At 61.1% G+C, this 21,900-nt stretch overlaps 1 protein-coding gene across 1 annotated transcript in view; it reads right to left on the bottom strand.

Moving 5' to 3' along the window:
• The window catches only part of ARNT2 (aryl hydrocarbon receptor nuclear translocator 2), a 55,591-nt gene that overhangs the window by 10,351 nt on the left and 23,340 nt on the right, over positions 1-21,900 (bottom strand). Inside the window, exons 5-11 of the mRNA XM_036278141.1 lie at positions 20,694-20,796; positions 17,848-17,913; positions 17,432-17,517; positions 6,954-7,030; positions 5,646-5,780; positions 3,942-4,016; positions 3,348-3,499 (exon numbers count right to left, since the gene is read on the bottom strand). Of these exons, the coding sequence (XP_036134034.1) occupies positions 3,348-3,499; positions 3,942-4,016; positions 5,646-5,780; positions 6,954-7,030; positions 17,432-17,517; positions 17,848-17,913; positions 20,694-20,796 (694 nt within the window). The remainder of the gene's footprint in view (positions 1-3,347; positions 3,500-3,941; positions 4,017-5,645; positions 5,781-6,953; positions 7,031-17,431; positions 17,518-17,847; positions 17,914-20,693; positions 20,797-21,900) is intronic.

The following is a 21,900-nucleotide window of genomic DNA, read 5'->3' as shown; positions in this document are numbered from 1 at the left end:
CGCAGCACCCGGTGGGCGCTTCCGTGTCTATTCTCGTCGATGAAAACGCCCGAATCACGACTGAGCCCCGGGTGGTACGTTTAGGCCGCTGCTCGGCCGGAAGTAAGTGCTGCTTTATGGCTTCGCTCTGCGCGGGGCGGACAGACGGAAAAAGGAAAGACGTCCAGACAGAGGTTCAGGCAAAAGTTCTGCCTTCCGGATGGCCGTCGGGTTTACGCAGAGCGAACGTCGGCCACCGACTGCCAGTTTCGGGGAGCTCGTCCCACCCCCACACGGAGCCCCGCACTGGCGGCCTCCACCCGTGTCAGGACGACCAGGTGGCGTGGGAAGGGCCAGGGCCAGCAGCACAGAGTCTGTTCTCGTCCTCTGGGTCCCTGCAGCCGACAGCTCCTTCCGCCAGGGGGTCGCGAACAGGTCGCGGGCTCGGCCACACACCCGCGTCCGGACACCGGCATCTCTGCCCACAGCCCTCGCTTCCCGTGGCCGGGACGAGCACATGTGAACCAGTGCTGACCCGCAGCCGCCCGGTCCTGGGAACAGACCCGAGGAGGTTTCTCGGACATTTCACGGCGACAGAATAAAAATAAACCTTGGTGTGCTTGCAAATCCCACAGAGGAGGAAACGCCAGCTCAGGAGAAAGCGACCACAGCCCACGTGAGGGAACCAGGCTCCCACGGCAGCCGGCACTGGGGACGAGCGAGGACGACAGACCACACGGGTCCAGCCCGGCCTCCGGGCACCAGGCAGGCAGGATGCTGGGTGGGTGCTCGGCGGGTTATGCTCAGCCTGGAAGAGCGGGCACGCAGCCATGCGGGGCCGGGGGCACTCAGATGTGGTGTGACTGGGAGACACCGGGCTTTGGCTCGGAGGCGTCTGGGGGCTCAGCAACCTCCGCTGAGCAGAGTGAAGGGGTCGGAGTTGCTCTGCTCAGGGACAGGGAGCGTGAGTGGTGTAGAGCGCGTGCTCCTGGCCCCCTGGTTGGCTCGAGGGGCCGTGCGCAAGGCAGGGGCAGCCGTCCGGGAAGGGCAGGTGCTCACCTGACAGAGGGCCAAGGCCTCCACCCGGGCACGGAGGAGGCGGAGGAGGGATGGGCCAGAGAGCAGCCCAGACAGAACCTGCGGAGCCAGGCCCCGTGTGGGTGTCTCTTGCAGGTGGGTGAGAGGGCGGGACCAGGATGAGGCTTGGTGACAGGGGTTTCAGCTCTGAGCTTGCAGAGACCAGGAAGGAACCTTCCTTTTTCCTTCTTGTCTTCCCCTCCTCCCAGCATCCTGCCCCCATCGGCCAGGTGGGCTGGGCCATCGCTGAGGGCAGGGGGCAGACTGAGGGGCAGCCAGCGTGGCCGCGGGCGTGTGCGTTGTAGGGACACACGCACACCAGCACCACACGCAGCCTCGGTCGTGAAGGCCGACAGTGCGCACGTGCTGGCCCAGGAAAGGGCTCCGCCCAGCGACACTGAGGGGAAACCCCAGCTCACTCCCCACGGACGCCGGGAGAGAACCACACAGCCCTGGGTGGGGCCGACGCAGAAACCCAGGGACGGCTCCTGTCGGAACAGCCCCCGGCTCACCCCCGTCAGAGTGCCGACCCCCGGGCGCCAACACGCAGGAACAATTCAAAGCCCTGCGGCCAGCGTGGGAAACGGGGTCTGTGTCGTCCACTGCCCTGCCCTGAAGTCACTCGGGGACACAGGGCTGTCCACGGAGCAGCTCCCCAGAAATGCCGACCAGTGAACACTTGCCGTCCGGGAAGCTTCCGGAGGACTGAAGGCGGCGGCCTGACTCCTCCGCGGACTTCCCGGCGCAGGGCTGCCTGCTGCTGATGGAGCTCAGGCGGGACAGCGGAGAGGGCCCCGCGCCGCGGCCGCCACTGCCCCCTGCTGCCCGCCGCAGACACTGCCCATCCCGGCGCAGGAGCGGTTTGAGCGGCGCTGCCCGCGGTCCCCCTCACCCAAGGCCTCCCTCTGGTCAGGCAGAGCAAGGCCCCCGCAGGGGGGAAGCCAGGCAGATGGGGTGAACTGGAGGAAAGGGGCAGAAACCTGATAGGAGGCAGCCCTCACCAGGGAGCAGCAAAACACTGCCTCGAAGGGGGAAGTTCCAGAATCCAGCCACGGCCTCCAGTGCGTGATGAGGGGCTTGCCCATTCCCGTGGCTCCCACAGGGGCGGCCACGGTGGCCGGGGAGGGCTCTGACAGGAGACACGAGCCTGGGGACGCACTCCGGCTAACGGGGGCCCACAGACGGGCTGGCACTGCCCCTCCCTGCGGCCTCGTCCCTGGGCCCCCACACCTGGCTCCATGGGGCCGTGAGCACCCGAGGCCCGGAGGGGCAGGGGCCTGAGCCACGCTCGGCACAGGAGGCGGCCACGCCGCGGCGGGATCCTGGGTTCCCTGGAACCACAGCTCCGCCCGGAGCCGGAGGAAAGTGGGCAGTGCGTTCGTGGAGCCCAGGGGACCGGGCAGCCTGGCAGGGACGACTCGACCAGACCTGCCCAGCGGCGGAGGGTGAGGCTCTGCTCCCCCAGGTCACAGGTGGGGCGGTGAGGCTGAGACAGGGAAGGACTCTTGTCCAGCATGGAGCAGGGACTGAACCCCAGGCCACCTGCAGTCGGAGGGGCCTCCCGTGGACCCATCTGTCCAGTCTGCTCGGAGACCAGGACCAGGGCCGAGGCTGAGACGCGGAGGAGGCTGCTGCGTGGGGCCCTGTCACCCCGGGGGCTGGGATACGCAGCCAGGGGGCAGGGGACCGCCTGCCACCTCCTGTCACAGGGACGCGGCCTGCAGGTGAGGAGGGGCGGGCGGCGGGTGGGAACAGACCCTTCTCAGGGCTGCGTCTGGGAACACAGAGCACGGCGGTGCCAACGACCCGTGCGGGGGACAGGACTGTTCCGAGACGGCCGCAGGCTGCGGTCCACCCCCCCACCCCCCGGGCACAGGTCCAAACACCCCACGCACTTGGGCGTCGTTCGACTTTGTGCTACCTCTGGGCCTGTCCGTCCTCAGGGGCCGGTGCAGACAGGAGGCATGGCCAGCCCGTGGCGAGGAGCCGGACCTGTTTCCTGCTCCCAGCAGCCCTAGCAGGGAGGCCTCCCCCACCCACGGCGGGTCTGGGAGCTGATGCCCCAAGGGCATGGCCATGGGAAGCAGCAGAGAGCACGTGCGTCCCTGCGGTGCCCACCCCCAGGCCGAGCTCACTCTGCCCGGCTCAGTGGGCCCAAGACCCAGCATCGCACTCGGGATGGGAAGGGGAACGGGAACCAGGGCTCCCTGGGCCTGGGGGCTACCGATGGGGCCGAGCCATGAGGAAGGACCGGAGGAGGGGACCCGGGCCCTGCTCGGGGCCACACCTACTTGACGTTGGTGTTGGTGCAGATGAGGTACTCGATCTCGTCCGAGTAGGGGTTCTGGAAGGTGAAGCTGCTGGTGCGGATGAGCAGCCACTCGCGGTTCTTCGTGCGGAACCGGTACATGACGGACAGCACCTGGCCCTTCAGCTTCACCACCTGCGGAGACGCGGGGCGGAAGTCAGCGGGGAAGGGCGGTGCGGGCAGGAGGCCGGCCCGGCCCGGGCAGAAGCTCAGACCGTCAAGAGACGGAGGCAGAGCGAGGTGACTGGGTGTTCCGGCCACGGGGACCCCGCCTACGTCCCTGCTGAGACGGGGCCCTGCCTGCCGGCCCGTCTGCCCCCTCAATGTGAGAAACCGAGACAGTGCCCGCTTCCTATCAGGGCCGTTCCGCTTCTGCAAATCAGATCGTGAGAACGCGTCAGCCGGGCGCAGCCTGCCCTGGGGATCCCAGGGGGACGGGGTCTGGTGGGTACGGGGGTGGGTGAGATGCTGCCATGTGGGTAAGGCTCTCCCGGCGGGAGTCGCGGCCTGAGCAAATGTTTGGAGGCCGGGAAACTGAGGGTGTGCAGGCCCCACGCGCCCGGCAGCATCCCACTACCTGCTGGAAGCTCTCGCGCAGGTGGTTCTGGTCCTCAGAGTGGCAGAACTCCAGAATGTCCTTCCCCAAAAGATCCTGCAGAGAGAGACGCTGCCATCGTCCCAAACCCGGGTCCATCCCCTACACACCGCTGTTAGATCACAGCGCTCACGCTCCCCAACCGAAGGGGGCAGTGGGTGAACGTTCCCTGGCACCCCACGGCGCTGGCCGCCGGCCGCCACCCCAACTCCGACTGCCCACTTCGCCAAGTCCTAGGTCCGCAGCGTCAGAATGAGAGTTCACGTCTGCTGGCCTTGGAGAGGCCGACCGCAGCGACCAGACACAGGAGGCAGGAGCAGGAAGGCGCCTGGGGCAACCGGAACCGTCCACACGTGGAAACGGCAGCTCTCCCGTGGCCGAGGCGCTGCGGTCATGACCTCGCTGACCTGCTCAGGGCCCGTGTACTCCCCCCTGCACTCCCCGCTGTCCTAGTCAAAGGACCCCACCCGCACGAGGCGCACCGCCGAAAGGCACCCCCGGCGTGTTTCGGGGAAGTGGTCCCCTGGCAGGGTCTTAGTCGGCAGAGGGTCCGAACGCACCCCTTGGTCAGGACCCAGTTGGCAAGCGGCCCAGCAGGCGCCAACAGTGGACGTGACCGTGGGCAGCAAGTCTTGTCTCGGTGCCAAGGGCCACGCAGAGGCTGTGGGAGATGCCCACGCGTGGACGGGTCTGGCTGGACATGCACCTCCATCAGAGGTTGTGACAAACTTGTAAAGTCATTGTCGCCGTCCTTCCGTCCGAGACCCTCACGAATCCGGGGAGGTTAGAACTGGACGCATGGTACCAGTATTTCAATGGACTGTTGCTAGTTCTAACATATACGAGTAATTAGAAGACCCCTCTCACCCTCGGCGGTGTGCCTCAGTGGTTAGAGCGTCTGCAGACACCCCAAACGGTCTCGGGTTTGATTCCCAGTCAAGGGCACAGACCTGGGTTGCAGGTATTTTTAAAAAAAACTTTTTTTATTTATTGATTTGAGAGAGAGACATAGAAACATCGATGAGAGAGGACATCGACGGGCCGCCTCCTGCATGCCCCCCACTGGGGATCGGGCCCACCACCCGGGCATGCGCCTGACCAGGGATCGAACAGGTCGGTGCAGGGTCGACGCTCAGCCACTGAGCCACACCAGCTGGGCTGTGCTTTACCTTAATCTAGAACAATCTCTCCTTTGGTGCATCTCGTGACACTGACTTTTTACATTTTTTTTAAAAGTCTGGAACAAAGACCCGAGAATGTGCCCCCTATGAAGTGGGTTCCAAATGCCTGTGGGAAATGGGGGGTCAGGCTAAACCAGGCGGACACCTCGAATTCAAGGGGTTTCTGTCTTTCACGTCAATACACTTTGTCGGTTTCCAAGGAGGAGACTTCCTGTTTGGTGTCGGGCGCAATGAACCGGTCTCCCGGCGCATCTTTGCTCAGGCTGGTGAGGTACAGGGAGGTAGAGAGAAGGGCCCGGGCACAGAGAGCATGGGGGGGCCTTAGGGGAGCAGCTGCTCCACTGTCCGTTCTCGTTTGGAAGGACGACACCCCTGCACGCCGGGACACGCCTTTGTGCTGTGTGTCCTACACCGTGATCGCGTGGTTTCTCCCACGGAGGAGACGAGGGTGTTTTAAGGAGGCTGGATCTTGACCGACGGCCGTGGGCTTTCGCAAACGACCTACCTGGGGTTGGTAGCCAATCACGCTGATGCACCTCGGGTCCACGAAAGTGATGATCCCATCCGAGTTGTGGCGAGAAAGGAACTCCGTGGGCACGGACATCCCGCTCATGTCCATACACACGGGGGAGCTGGTCACCTGGGACAGGGACAGAGAAGGGGAACAGTCCTCGTGGACGGAGGTTCCCACAGATCCTTCCCCGTCGTCAGCACAATGGGTCTCACGTGCCGACAGCCCAGGCCACACCTTGGGCAGTGACACTGGACCGCTTCCCTTCCTGAGCCTCAGTCCCCCAAGTCCGTGGGAATAACGAAGGCAGTTTGCTCAGAGGCTGCGCATCAGCCACCACCACAAGGTCGGTGCCGAGACGCGACAACACCTCCCCCACCTGCCCTGTACCCGGGATGGCAGAGGAGACCAAGGGACTGGTCAAAACGTCCAGAAAGTCAGCTTCGGTGGACCGACTTTACCCACACCGCTGCCTGTCTGCAGGGAAAAGCCAATGTCTACCCAACGTGATCAAAACGGCTCAGGCATCTGTCTGAAAACGGCGAGACCCGGGGAACCAGGGACGCGAATCGCGTGGGTCCTGTGCCCCACGAGGGAGGCCCTCGGCGCCACGGGGCCGCGGAGAGCCCGGCGGACAGAGCGAGGCTGCGTCCGACAGGGCCAGCGCGCTGGAGACACGGGCTTCGGCGTGTCTGCTGTTGCTGCAGGGTTAGGGAGACACCTTCCCTGCGCTTTGGGAGCTATGGGAAGGGGGCAGAGCCTGAGCTGCCGGAGGGACCCCGTGCCCAGGCCCCGTGCCCGGAGCACAGTGGGAAGGGGTGTGGATTCCGACTAAGCCGCTGGACGAGACGTTTAGCGGGTCTGGAGGCAGAAGAAAGGGGTGAGTGGGATTCTGGAAGAAGGGGGCCAGGATGACCAGGCAGGAAGAGCCTGTGGACAGGGGCAGGGTGGGCAGAGAGAGAGGAGGGGGTGTCCTGGAGTGGGAGGAAGGAGTGACCGAGGAGCCCTCGCTTTGTCCTGCAGACCACGGGGACGTGTCCAAGGAGACTCAACGGGCAAGATGTGAGCAGGACTCGACTTTGCGCTAAGCGACACGAGTGTGGGGTTGGACTGGTCTGGACGCTCGGTGAGGCGAGGACCCTGCAGCCCCCAGCCCCCTGATCCAGCCCCGCCTTCCCGCAGTGACCCGGGGCACCGTCCCGAGCTCACAGGGGCTCAGGAGACGTGCCCAGACCCGCGGGCTGCTGCCCTCCGGCACGCGGAGCCCTCGCTGCGATGGAAGCGGCCGGAGCCGACCCTCACCTGCAGCCGTCCGATCGCCACCAGGCAGTACTTACTGCCCTGCCCCACGTCGGCATCCTCCTCGGGGATGGTCATCCCTGGAACGAGAAAGGCCGGCGTCACCCACGGCGCGCCCCACGGATGGCGGGGACCGCGGATCCACGGCTGAGCCCTTCGGGTCTGGGCACAAGCCGAGGGACCCCTCCTGCTCCCCTCTCTGCCGGAAGTCTCCGGGTCATTCCGCGGCACAGTGTCACCTGTCCCTGGGCGAGGCAGACGCCCGAGGCAGAGGAAGGCTAGTGACTCCATTTAGGCATTTGCAAAATGTGGCCACAGGATTTTGTTGTGAAAGAAATTTCAGTAAGAGGCCTGGCTGGTGTGGCTCAGTGGCTGAGCGTCGACCCTGCACCAAGAGGTCGCCGGTTCGATTCCCGGTCAGGACACATGCCCAGGTTGTGGGCCGGATCCCCAGTGGGGGGCCTGCAGGAGGCGGCCAGTTGATGTTCTCTCACCGATGTTTCCGTCTCTCTCTCCTTCTCCCTTCCTCTCTCTCTCAAATCAATAAAGAAAAATAATAAAAGGTGGGCTGCCCACACCGGGGAGTTCTCCCGGGCGGCTCCTTCTCCAGCAACGCCAGGAACGCGAGCACGGCAGCTCCGACTCGGACGCCAGAACCCTGCTCCTTGCTCTCCACACAGAGGAACGCGCACCCGATGGCAGAAGTTTAACCCCAAACATGCAGAGACGAAACCCGTCGTTCCAAGTACACGGCCATGAAATCCCGGAAATTAACGTGCGCGTCCCCTCCTTCCCACGGTGGTGAAAGGGGCGTTTTCTGCGTAAACCTGGGGCTGGAGGACAGCGCTCCACTTCCGGCCCCCCGGAACCTTCCCCGGAGGGCGTGGAGGGGCCGCCCCGGGAGAGCCGCACGAGGCACAGAAGGACGTCGGGAAAAAAAGTGGGGGGACAGCGCCCCGGTCTGGGCCTCCTCTCTCCACCAGATGACCGGAGGGGCCGTCACCTTCCCCGACAGGGTGCTGTGTTTCCGTGGACGTTCTCCAGGGGAAACAGGACGACGTGGACCCTCTAACCCGCCCCTTCCCTTGGCAATTGCATTGATTTCAGCTCTCGGATGAAAAGTCCAGAGACAGGATGACAGGCCCCTGCTTGGCTGTGCTCCTGTTTTTAAATTCTAGAAGCTCCATGCTCACCTGTAGAGGGGGCACGCAGGAGGCAGGGCTGCACCTGGTGCTCCACCTGTCACGCACCCCCACTCTGGGGCTTTGGGGCTACGCTGTTACTCCAATGTCCTGGGGGCCCTGAGGACACCTGGCCAACTGGTCACTCCCCACAGCCTGTCCCTCAGGGCCCGGCGTCCTTAGTCTGCTGTCACCAGCATCGCATCCGGTTCTTCTCTGCTGTTCTCCGGGGTCGCCCCTACCTGCCTCGTTACCTTCTGAAGCGCACCTGTTCCCTATTCCCCACCGAGCTCCCTCTGCTCAGCCCTCGGGGGCTGTTGTTTGCGGACGAGGACCCTTGCCCTCGGCCGCCTACCTCTTTCGGGCTCCGGGCTCCGGGCTCCTGTCTCCCAGGCCCGGGTCATGGCCCCCTGGCCCCGTGCCCAGTCTGCTGCCCGGCGCTCACGGTGTCTTCTCCCCACACCCTCACCCAGCCCTGCCCTCCTCCCTGACCGTCGCCTACAGGGTGGCTATCCCCACTCGCCCAGGCACGCCCAGGCCGTATGTGAGCTGCTGCTCAAGAAAACCTCAAAGGCTCCGACCCCCGACCACACCAGGTCGCCGTCAGGGCCATTCATTCCACCGAGATCCCAGAGGGCGGTCGCCGGAAAGCGTGTCAGAGCCCGTCGGGGCGAGAAGCTCAGCCCGTGAGGGAGGGGACACGACGCAAGAACGTTTCGGTGGAAGAATAAACCAGCATACTGCTCCGGGCCGGCCTCTCCCGGTGCACACGGGGCTGTTCAGACGTGGCCTGCGGCCCAACCACGGGGAGCCGTGGAGTGGGTTCTCCCGGGCGCGCCCGCTGAGCACCGCAAGGCCCCTCGCGCAGAGGAAAACGCGTGTTTTCTTTCTGTTTGAAATGGTGGTGACCAGATGTCTCTGGTTCCAGGATGCAGTGCTTTCTGGGGCCCCCGTGGCCTTGGGGAGACGGGAATCGGGACGGATACGAGCTGTGGAATGGGAACAGCGGTCGCCCCGCAGGCCCCCCACGTGGTGCTCAGCACACCTGGACCGTGCTCACCGGGACGCCGGAACGGAAGCGCGTCCTTGGCCCTGGTCAAGACAGGCGGCTGCACCGCACTGCCAAGCCGCCCCCCCTCCCTGTGGCCACAGAGCTCCCCCTGGCCGCAGGCTCCGTGTGGGGTCTGGGCTGAGGTCCAGGGCAGGGGCCGGGGCCGGGGTCAGCGAGATGCGGAGTCCCACAGGGCTTCCGGGCCGGCCCAGGGGAACGCACAGTGCTCTCTTTGGCTCTGGCTCTCCACGGGCCCAAACGCCGGGTCAGTTTGGCCATGACAACAGCCAAGTGGGACACAGTTTCTGAGCTCCTACTAAGCACCTGACTTTCTGCTACGGACCCATCGGGGACTTAGCAGTGCAAGGGGCCCGGCTCCTCCCCTCGGGGAGCGCTCGGCTGGTGGGGAAGGACCCTCACGGTGCCATATGGTTAGTGTTAGGGCCGAGCAGAGGCGCGTGGCCAGGGCCGGGGGCCAGGGCTGGGAGGAACAGGCCGGGAGGGGACGCTTCCTGGCAGGGACAGCGAGGTTTATCAAAGTGGTCTTTAATAAGAGTGGGATCATTCCAGCCATTGTAGCAAGATTTCAACAATTCCCTGACCGGTTGCACAAGTCCACGCTGCGGATCCTTGAATCACCTTTTCACCGGCAGTGCCCTTCCCCCGCCAGGTCTGAGCAAACCCGAGTGACAGAAACAGCGCTCCCGCCGAGGGTCACAGGACACTGCTGTTTGTGAAGGACGTGTGTCCCTCCCGAGGGACGCCCCCCCCCTCTGCAAACCCTGCTGGGAAGTCGAGGCCCAGCCAGGCTGGGTGGAGTCGGGCTGGGGCTGATCCTCACATGTGAACAAGGCTGTGTTTTCCTGCACCCCGCCAAGGGCAGGCAGGGGAACACACCACCTTCTGCAGCGAGGAATCCAGGCCACGAGTTCACGGCTTCCAAAGGCCTCCCTGAGGAACACTGCTTTAGACCAAAAACAAAAAGGCTTCTTTGGCCAAACACATGTGGGAAGCGTCGCTTACACAGAGGCGGAGGTTTCACCACCAGAGGTCTTGGCAGAGACTGAACCTGAGACGTGGGAGCAGGACGCTCCTGCCGGAGAACCAGGTGGCGGATCCCCTCACTGCTGATTGCGAACCCTCCTCCGTGGGGGGGTGAGTGTGAAAGCCCTTCGGGGCAGTGCCGCCCTGCAGGTGTCCTGCATTGCACCGTCCCTGGTGTGAGGTTGGGACAACACAAAGGCCCAGCTCCCTGGGTGTGCAGGAGGAGCTGCCCGGGGACATGCGTGGAAAGTCCCCAGCAGGACCAGCTGACGAACGCAGAACGCACGCAGGCGAGGGTGGCCTGAGATTAGCACAGAACGGGGGGCGCGTCCCGAGGGAGAGCCACCTGCACCGCCTCCCCCAGGAGGGGTTTGGTGGCAGAACGCCCCTGCGTCCTGCCAGGTTGCTGGTGACCTGGTCATCTCCCCACCCCACACTGGCCCTCGGGCACACACAGGTGCCCGTCCCCTTGCTCGGGTAACAGTAACACCGGGCATGCCTCTCCTGCTCCTACCAGGGCCTGAAGGACCGTACAGAACCCACATGGCCAGAGACGGAACCATCATCAACTAGCACCAAGGGACACTCAGCGGCCACCCGGCTCGGTGAGCCAGGTAGGAAAACAAATCACACGCATAAGAGAAAGAGAACCGAGTATAGGAACCACAGCAACTGTTTTAACTGAAGAAAAAACTTCCGTTACAAAAAAAAAAAAAAAAATTAAAAGGAGAAAAATAGCTGCATTCAACTACTCAGTGAGGACACGCGATACTTATGAAAAAAATCACAACCTTAATCCCACAAGGAATGAGTTTGGATGAAAGTGTTATTTCAAAAAAAAAACAAACAAAAAAAAAATTAAAGGGGAACTGTGAACAGAAGATTAGGATTGAGAAACTCCCCGAGGGTTGGAAGAATAAGGAAATCAGCCGTGGCCGGTTTGGCTCAGCGGTTAGAGCGTCGGCCTGCGGACCAGTGAGTCGCGGGTTCGATTCCGGCCAAGGGCACGCACCTCGGTTGCGGTTCATCCCCGGCCCTGGTCGGGTCGTGCGGGAGGCAGCCAGTCGACGTGTCTCTCTCACGTCAATGTTTCTCTCTCTCTCCCTCCCTCCCACTCTATCTAATGATAAGTGGAAAAACATCATCAGGTGAGGAATGAAAAAAAAAGAAAAGGAACAAGGAAAGGAAATCAGAGCCGAACGCTCGGTGGGAGGGAGACTGAGTCCAAGACGGAGCTTCCGGGCGTGAGCAGGCGGGTTAGCAAGCCGCAGCCACGCGGGAAAATCTAGACCAGTTTTCCCACGGTGGAGACACGCTTGCGTCGGCAGACCGAGGGGGCCCACGCGGCACCAGTAAAACGCACGGAAACAGACGCAGCCTCGGCATCCCTGAGCAAACGCCAAGGCTAAGCTCGAAGCACCTACACGTCGTCGTGGGGGGAAAGGGAAGGAACGCAGGTCTGGGCACACCCCTGCCACAGCGCCCTCGAGGGGTGACGCGGCGGTGTCCCCTCAGCTCCGACGGAGAACCCCCTCGCCCAGGGTCCTCTTGCAGCCACAGCAGAACAGCAGGACGAACTCGTCACACATTCAGGGGGCTGTGAAATGAAGCACCCACTCACCCTTCTCGAAAGAAAGTATTTACAGGGTCACCCTGGTGCTAAGACAGGAACCACGACGTGGAGGAAGCAGGGCCTGGGAGACGGGACACATGAGCCACGAAACGGGGGAGGCCGATCGTCACAGGGAACGCGGCCCTGGGCAGGCCTACCTCCGGTGAGACAGATAAAACACAGTGACCTGACCGCATACCTCAAATCTCGACGACGGCTCTAGAGCCCAGACTATTCCCACACGGGCGGGAGGTGGTCGGGAGACTCTGGGTGGGTCTCCTTGGGTGTGAACCCCAGTGGTGGTCCGGGCCCAGCACCTCCCCCACTGCACCCCTCATCTCCCATTTCCCATCGACAGACACCCCACACTCTGCTCCATCAGCTCGGCCACTGCCCTGGCTTCTCCCTAGGAGGGTCCTCTCCGGTGCCCGGGCGTCAGGCCCGTCCAGCTCCTTCCTCTCACTTCCATCCACCTCCAAGATCGAGCTCGAGAAAAACCTCGTGGCCTTTCTACGCCCTGCACAGAGCCGCCTCCCAGGCTTAGCACCAGGCCACCCCCAGGACCTGACTGCCCCCCTGCCTGGGCGGCTTCCCCACCAGCCGGAGACTGACCCACGGGTGCCGACACGGCGACCCTCTCCCTCGTGGAGAAAGCAGTGACGGCAGAACATCGTCCCGGTGAGGAGGGGGAGAAACCAGTCTGCTGCTTGGGGTGCGGATGGGCCGAGCACTCTGCCAGTCTAGCCTCGCCCGCAGCACGGGGGGCTCAGCGGCGCCCGCACTCGCTTGGCTGTGGTGAAGTGAGCATGTGCACGGACAGGACCTGTCATGACGCCCGCACGGGGCGAACACTCACACGTGACCAGCGTGTCGACTCTGACTCCTCCCTTCCCCATGTCCACACTGTGCCCTATGCATGTTTTCAACCGGCAAACTCCTGCCTCTTTTTTATGTTTCCGTTTCAGCTCGAACGGGCTGGCCAGAGTGGGAGAGACGCCCACCTTGCCACCCCCAGCAGAGGGGCTCGCCCTCCCATGGGCTCCCCTCGGGAGTGCCTGCTCTGTTGAGACCCTGATCCTGGGCTCGGCCAAGGCCTGCACGTCTGTCTCCTCCAGTGGACTGTGAGCTGCTCACAGCAGGAACCATGCCAGACTTGCCCTGGGATCCCCGGAGCCTAGCAAAGTACCTGGGCGGTGACAGGTGCTTCGAAGTGTTCATGAAGGGAACAGAATGGCTCTCCCTGGCTGAGAACGCTGCCCCCCGCCACCTCACAAGCTCAGGTCGGGGCTTTCGTGTCCCACCAGGACGTCAGAGGGTCCCGAGCAGGAAATTAGACCTGCTGGGCCGAGGGCAGGAGACAGCAGGGTTCCAAGCGCTGCCTTGCGGGTTGGTGGCCTCCATAAAGACAAACAGCTTTTGGAGATTTTCAAATGAAGGAAAAACAAACACGATGTTCGACAAGCCACTCTGGATGAGCTCATGGCAGGGCTGAGCCGTCCGGTGACCTGGGAGTGTTGGCTCGGCCACCTCGGATTCCAGCCCAGACTCCACGGTAACCTCAGGCCTCTGGCACGCTGCGGCCAGCGCTCCCTGCACGTCCAGCAGCCGAGGGGAGGGCAGCATCAGGCACCGATGGGAAAGCACACGAGGGCACCAACCGCCAGACCCCTTCCAGACCCAGATGGTCCTGGTGGGAGGCAATGAGCTCTTGGTTCAACGCCCCTCCCCCGGGGCAGATGCTGGCTCTCCTGTGCAGACCCTGGCAGCTCACCAGAGATTTTCGGTGGATTTTTTAAAAATATGTTTTCATCAATTTTTTTTAGAGGAAGGGAGAGAGCAATAGAAACATCGACGTGAGAGAGAAACATCCATCGGCTGCCTCCTGCACGCCCCCTACTGGGGATCCAGCCCGCGACCAGGCATGTGCCCCCACAGGGTACCTGGGACGACGCTCAGTTCATGGGACGACGCTCAGTCCAGGGAGCCACACCAGCCGGGCTTTTCCGTGGATTTTTAGGGGATGAACCAAACAGATCAGATGATCGTTCCCGGATAAGAGGCCTCTGTCAGGGAAATGGCTTCTGGCTCGGAGCCAAGTGTCAGCCTGTGATGCCTACCGGGTGAAGGCCAGGGGCACCTTCAGAACGTCAGAGTACCCTGGGGACCAAACACACCTCACAAAATAGAAACCACAGCCTGTCACGGGCGGTTTCTTCTCCAGCGTGTTGGACGTAGCGCGTGTGTTTCTTCAGACTAAACCCACGAAGGAACAGAGGAGGAAGAACTGTCTTCGGGATGCTTACCCCCCTGAAACCTACGTGATGAACCCTATAAAATGCCAGCAGGCTCGTTGGGAGGCTCGGTGCAACAGGAAGGGCTTCCGGAACAGACCAGACCACCCTGCGATGTTTACGCTGCACGTGGCGTCGGCCTCCGCCGAAGGTCGCGGGACGAGCTCACGCGTTGCTGGTGGGTTGTCACCATCTTTTCACACTAGTCCCCCTCGGAGAAGTCCAAGGTCGCCGGCAGGTATTTTTATCAAGGTTGGTGCTTCGGAAACGTCATGCTTCCTAAGCAAGTCACTGTTTATCATGAAGGCCCTGAGCTCATGAGCCAGCAGGGAGCGCGTTCCTCGCGCAGTGACGAGCCATCGCTGAGCATGAAGGGGGTCACCACCCCGGCGCTGCAAACCCCATGACCTTATGACAGGGTAAGAGTGCCGATGACCTCATTTCAGCTCCCGCGTCCAGGCCAGATGACTGTCTCCACCATCTTAAAAGATTTCCGGGAAAGTGTATTCGATAAATGTCCTTGGAAATTCTGGCAAGGAAGTCTTTCACCGGCCCATCCCCCTGGGTCAACTGTTCCTTTTATCTGGGCAAGAGCCCCCTACCTTCCTTCCTTCCTTTCATCCCTCCACCCCTCCAGCCTTCGTGAAGCATGTACCTGTGCCAGGTGGAGCTGAGCCCTGGGCTGAGGACATGCAATGAAGCACCAGGGCCGGATTAGCACAAAGAGGGTTCCGTGTGCTAAGAGCGTACTTACCAATCAAGAAACCTCGGAGAACTGGTAGCCACCAGACAGGCAGCCTGAGCCCCAACCCTGCAGGCCTGCCGGCTTGTTCTCCACACCCCACCCTTTATAGAAACGCAACAACTGAATGCAACAACCCAGCAAAACCACCCACCCACCCAACCAACCAAAACTCCACCCTGCGACTTCTGAATTCCGCACAAACCCCTTGATCCGACGGTCTGGAAGGGTCTTTAGAAAACTTAGGCTGATTTCATACAAAGGTCATTGTCTCCGACTGTGAAAATCGTATCAGGATTTGGAGAACGCAGGACTAGGCGAGAAAAAAAGGAGCCAATGGTCTACTACACAGACATCACAAAGATTCGTCGTCTATACAATGTTTCAAAGTGCAGACACACTATCCATGTAGAATTTAAAAGTAAAACTGGCATCCCGGTGTTCATGTTATAGACATGTTGGCTTTTTTTTTTTTTTTTTCCTCACCCGAGGACATTTTTCCATTTTTTGTTCAGATAGAGCGGGAGGGAGAGAGAGAGAGAGAAACATCGATGTGAAAGGGACACATCGAGTGGCTGCCACCCTCACGACCAACCAGGGCCGGGGACAAACTGCAACCGAGGTACATGCCCTTAGCGGGAACTGAACCCGGGTCTCTCTGGACCGCAGGCCGACGCTCCAACTGCTGAGCCAAACGGGCCAGGGCATGTTGGCTGTTTTTAACACTTGTGGGCATTCTGTCTCGTTCCTGCGTGCCCTCTTACCGGAAGGCACGGGTTCCGTTAATGGAAGGAACGGCTGTCCGGGGTTCTGTGACCCGGGTGTCACAGCCTACGTCTCACCTGGTCTCCATCGCTGGAGTTCAGATTAATTCGAATACGTTCCTAGGAGTGGAATTCGTGCCTGTGAAGGGTTGTACATCTGAAGGCATCTTGCACGCACAGTGTCACTATTCCACGGAGGTGTCTACTGACTTATATCCCCACCAGGAGTGGATGAAACCTTACCCACACTGCTTTTGTCTTTTTGCTATTTCATAGGTAAGAGGAGATGGCATAAAATTATTGTCATTTGTAGTTATGTTTATGGGGAGACTAAATTTTCCCCAAAGGTTTAGTGTGCGTGTGTGTGTGTATACAGATATATATTTAATGCCCTTTTTATATCCTTTGCTCATTTTTCCCTATGGAGTTAAAATAGGCCTTTTGGTCACTTTCTTCTCTTGGTCCAAACTGTCCAAACTGTGCCTTCTGGAACTAACCTAAGTAAGATTAATTCCTCCCTCATGTGACACCCCCTCAAATACTTAAAGACAGAAATCATGTCTCTTTTTCTCCAAGATAAACAGCCCCGGCTCCTTCCATCATTTCCCATGAGGCCAAGTTTCCAGGGCGGCTGTCGAAGACCTAATGCATAACGCGGCCCACGGCCCTGCGGCCCGTTCACACGGCGCTCCGGAGGCAGAACCCCACGCAACTCCCAGAAAGCCTGCCCTGAGCCATCCCGGCGGGCCTGCCGGATGGCGCCCCTGCCCACACCTCGGGCCGGCCGCCGCCTCCTGCTCACCCTCAGGACACCGTGAATGAGTCTCACAATGACTGGGACGTGGCTCGTGGGATCCTGTACACCTGGAGCCCCAATAAAGTGGTTAAGAAAGAGAGCACCCTGAGACTAGAGACGGGAAGAGGAACTTGCTCAGTGGAATGACGGTGATTCGCTAACTCAGACGAGGAAAGTGTTAGAAGGAACTGGTCAGCTGGGAACGGGGTCCCGAGAGGCAGTGCCGATGCAGCCCGGTCATGGGCCCCCTGAGACCCGGGGGCAGGTAGGGACCCTTCCCTCTGTCCCTACCACTGACTGCCTCACACTTCCCTAGTCACCGGTATAAGTGCTGGTGCCCCAGCAACAGGTCCCTGTGAACACAAGGGATTAGCCTACGTCCGCTGCCCCCCGGAGTTCCCTGATCTGGGCGTTTCAGGGGGATAGTCATGTAATGCGGCCTTTGGGGTCTGGCTTCTTCCCCTCAGCATGATGCCCTCAAGGTTCGCCCACGAACCAGGACCTCACTGCTTTTACTGCTGAGTCGAATTTCACGGCGTGGAGAGACCACCGCTCACCTCTCCGTGCATCCATGGATGGGCACCTTCGGGTTGTTTCGATTTGGGGCCCGTGTTAACAATGCTGCTAAGAACACCCCCACACACATTTCTTTGTGGACAAGCATCGTCAACGTTCCCAGGTATATACATTTAGGAGTGGAGCGGCTGGGTCGGCGAGGTGGTCACGCTACGCTCACCATTTTGAGTCATTCGGACTGTTTTCCAAAGCAGCTGCAGCATTTGACATCCCCGCCGGCAAGAGAGGAGGGTTCCAGTCGCTCCAGGTCCTCGCCAACACTTGTAATTGTCCATCTTAGCCATCCGAGCGCGTGTGAGAGGCACCGTGCTGTGATATGCATCTTTCTAATCTTGGACACAACTGTCGTTTCAAATGTCACTCGGACATCACAGGGGTGCTCTGGGCGACGAATGGCTCGCCGGGGCACACGGGTTCCCCTTACCTGCTGGCGGCCAGGCCTTGATGTATCCCGTGCAGTGGACCACAGCGTACTGGGCTTCGCCTTCCTTCACAGGGCCGAGGCCGTTCCTACGGGGAGAAGGACGTGCAACCGCGGGCAGCCCCTGGGGTGGGGCAAGGATGCCGACGGCTCCTTCCCTGTCCAAGCTGCCAGGGCCCCTCACTCCTGGGGTTTTGAATCTTGACTTCCCACCACCCCATTTTCCCCTCCTTCCACGTGGTCTGAAAGTCCAAAGTAAATTCCACCCAACCCCCTTTCTCGCCTCAGCCCCGGAAACCGATGCACAGGCCTCCTGTCCTCTGTACATCAGCCCCCTACAGGTCAGCTGCCCCTCAGCCGAGGGCCCTCAGCTCCCCACCAGCACAGCCCAGAACCATCCCTCAGAAGAGCCTACTGACCTGAACCTTTTCCTCATGGTGGTTATTCTGTTTAGAGGGAGGTGGTCCAACGGAGCGTTGCCACACCTAAGCGTCAACAAACACGAGAACGCGTGAGTCCCAGGAGAGTGAGAAGACACAGGCTGTGGATCAGGGGACGAGCCTCGTCTCGCGCTAACCCCGTACTGTGACCCGGGCGAGCCCCAAGCCGGGTTCCTTCCGAGGTGCGGGGCTCGGACACGCGGGGCTCGGACACCACGCGGTCGCTGCAGGGGAGGGAGGGGACCCAGTGGGTGAGGCTCACGGAAATGGTCCCGGGGCCCAGCCCAGATGCTGGAGGCCCACAGGAGGACTCGCGGAGATGCTGGCCGAGCTCGGGCCTGTCCACCATCCTCTCCAGCTGCAGTTCCCAGCGGAGGGATCTCCCCGACTGGCAGTGTCCTGGCCCCAGATGTAACCAGACACCCGCAAGCCCGCTGACGGCCAAAGAAGGCTCGGGAGGGAGGGGTGCAGAGTCAGGTCTTCCTGTGCACCCTGCTCCTTGTCGCAGGGGATGGGGGCAGCCCACTGCTCACTCCGCTAGGACCCTTCCTGCCTCGCTTCTCAATGACCCGCTCAGCAGCCCGCCGCTGACCGCTGCTTGGCGTGCCCCCTCGTCCGTGCCTTCCCACCTCCCGGCCCCGTGACAAGGAGCCCCCTGGACGTCTTAACGTTCGACACGGCACGGATACGAGTTCGCTCTGAGACCCGGGACGGCCGTCAGCGCCGGCGTGGCTGTCACAGCAGGGGCGATCCATGGCCGCGCCGTCCAGGATGCTGGCACGGCGCTCTGCCCCTGGCCGCCGGTGCCCAGCGTCTCGCTGACACACACGGAGCTGCTGTGGCGGGGGGTCATGCTCCCAGCAGGTGGCAGTGCTGCTCCTGTCACAGGTAAATCGGGGCGCGTGGCCCCGGCACTTGGCAAAGCACCTGGAGCACCCCCGGGGCGCCAGGGCTGGAGGGGACGGCCCGATGCGGCTGTGGGCGGGGATTGTGGCACCGCTCACAGCAACGGTGCGCCTGCCGCTCTGACACGCTCATTCAGACACCGCCGCTGGGCTGGTGCAGTGGAAACACTCAGCAAGCCGACGGGCGTCTCCTGACCCGAGCACCCAGGAAGGGCCCTGTCCTGCCGGGCACTACCTGATGGCCTTTGTCGCCGGGTGGACACTGAGACTTGCTAATCTTGCTGCCCAGTTTGCCCCAGTCAGCTGAAGAGAAGACAGGACGTCTGTGCAGACTCAACCCCACATCCAAGGGGGACGGTCGTGTCTTCTGCTGAAGTCTTAGGTGGTGGACATGACCTAACACCTACTGCCTCGCGACATCATCAGCCACCATTCTCTGTGCTAAGACGAGAACCTTGTTGTTCCGGAACATGCCAAGAACATCCCGACCTCAGGGCCTTTGCACTTGTTATTCCTTCTACCTGACGTTTTCTTTCCTCAGATAGTCCCATGTCTCCTTTGCTCACTTCCTGCCACCTGATCAGTGACGCCGGCCCCTCGCCGCCCTACGTACATGTGAATGAAAAGCCCTTCCACTCCTCACTCCCTCTTATATCTGCTTTCTTCTCCTCTGCAGCACTGACCACCGTGCGACATTTTATACGCATGTACTTGGTACCCCGCCAACGGTGCACCGCTGAGGTCAGGGACTCTGTTGGCTGAACCCCCAGCACCGTGAAGAGCACCTAGCCCGAGCGGACGCTCGATGGAAGTGTGTCGAGTCACTGAGTGAATGTCCAGATGAGGGGGAAGCACTGTCTCATGTTACTGCTTCAGAAATTCCATACACCAGACCGATCCGACTCGGCCGAGCACCTCCTGCCTCCCGTCCCCCTGGGGCCACAGGGCTGGAGGTACAGGGGAGTCTGAGGATTCGAGAGCCTCGTATTTTCTCCGTTGGAGTCAGAGCAATCCCCCGATGACTCCCAAATTCTTCGTTTCTTTGACAACTATGAATTATAGCCAAATATGTGCAGAGTGGTCTGCAAGACATCATGGGAGGCTCCCCCCCACCAAAAAAAATCAAAACCCTTACCCTTAAGGAAAATATAACTTACTCATGGAGCCAAGATTTTTTTAAATTGATTTTTAGAGAGAAAGGAAGAGAGAATGGACCATCGATCGGCCGCCTCCTACGCGGCCCCCACTGGGGATCGAGCCCACAACCCAGGCATGTGCCCTGACCGGGAATCAAACCAGCGACCTTTTGGTGCACAGGACGATGCCCAGCCAACTGAGCCACACTGGCTAAGATATTTATAGTTAAAACACCCCTCGACGTTATAATAATTACCGACAAATTAAGAATGTGTGAGTCGGTACAAGGAGACACAAGGGTAAGTATGAAACCGGTAGGTCTTCCATAGACACGTCGAGGAACAGAACCTAGTGAGGAGGTTGGGTTAGAAGGGCCTCGAGGAACAGGTGGAGAGTTGAGACATAGTGGAAAAGGGGGCGTGGCCCTGGCCAGCGTGGCTCAGTGGTCAGAGCACCAGCCCGTGAACCAAAGGGCCTTGGGTTCGATTGCTGGTCACGGGCACATACCTGGGTTGCAAGTTCGATCCCTGGCCTCCGTCGGGGCACATGCAGGAGGCAACTAATGTTTCTCTCTCTTGCCCTTCCTCCCTTCCCCTCTCTCTTAAGACAAGTCAATGGAAAAAATATCCTCAGGTCAAGATTAAAACTAAAGATGTGGATGATGAAGTCACTGGGGTGAACCCAAGGTGGCATGAGTGACCCTCGCCAAGGTGGTCAAGGCCCCCCTGGCAGATCGGAAGGGCACAGCCCACCACAGCCCCGCCCGCCGCTGCCCAGACTGACCTCATCCGGCAGATGAAGGACCGCCGCGAGCCCATGCACATGCGCATGGACGACTGCTGCCCCTCCTTCTTGACCGTTCCTGTCTTCAGGTCCAGGATCCGGCCTGAGAGAAAGCAGGACACACGCGTGATAAGCCTCTGCGTCTGGCTGGGGGTGCAGGTGCGGGCGGGGGCTCCCTGCAGACGCTCTGCAGGTGAGGACAAGCAGGGCCCCCCAAACTGTCTGTTCCTTGGAATTCCCAACATTCTTTGGCAGGAAACACACGGGGTGATGAAATCCCCACAATTGCAAATGCCTGTTTTCTTCAAAGGCCGGTCGACTCGCCATTTCGCTTCAAGCCTCTCGGACGTGGCCTTCTCCCTGCCCCTCGGCGGCATTCTGCAGTCCGCCAAGGTCACCGACAACTTCCTTGTATCTAAATCCGAAACAGGCGCCCACCCCCCCGCCCCGTCTTACCAGACGGCTTGGCTGAGCCTCCCGTCCGCCCCTCACACCCCAGAGCCCCTCTCGGCCACCTCCCCTGCTCACCCTCTGCGTCCCCTACGTGACTTTATCCACGTGGCCTCGAGGATCACCTCCGGTGCTGACGACCCTACGGCCTCCCTCCCTCCAGTACAGACCCCTCCACCTCCTCAGCCCCAGACCCAACCCACCAGCATCGCGCTCCTCCCAGGTTCCACGGAGGCGTTGCCATCCTCAGGGAACCCACCAGAATTCCAGACCTCATCTCGGACCCGTCCTGTCCCTCGCCCCCTGCTCACCCGGTCTGTGTGGCTCCTTGTCCTCTGCCTTGGTCGTCACTCCCCAACGGAGACCCAGGAGCTCCCGACATGGGGCATCCCCTCTCCTCAGCCCCTTTCCCGCAGCTCACCCCTCCCGGGGGCTCCTGCCCCCTGCCCTGCAGCTCCCTCCGCCTTGGGAAACCCCTCTCTGTGCCCGAACAACTCCTACTACTGTCGCGAGAGCCCCGAGGTGCCACCTGCTGCCATTTCGTTACTATTTATCAAGCGCCCACTTATGCTAGGCAGGGATCTGAGCACAAAAACATGAGAAGGGCACAGGACAGTCCATTCCCGTGAGTGACCAGAGAACAGAAACCAAAGACTGGAAGACGGAGGTCCATCCCACGCACAGTACAGGAAGAATGTGACCGGAGGCCGTCCCCTTTGTAGAAAGTAGAGAAGGGGTTTCTACCACTGGAAATGGA

The sequence above is a fragment of the Molossus molossus genome, unplaced genomic scaffold (genome assembly GCF_014108415.1).
Source record: "Molossus molossus isolate mMolMol1 unplaced genomic scaffold, mMolMol1.p scaffold_m16_p_24, whole genome shotgun sequence".
Taxonomy (NCBI): domain Eukaryota; kingdom Metazoa; phylum Chordata; class Mammalia; order Chiroptera; family Molossidae; genus Molossus; species Molossus molossus.
This window is presented reverse-complemented; position numbering and strand designations above follow the sequence as displayed.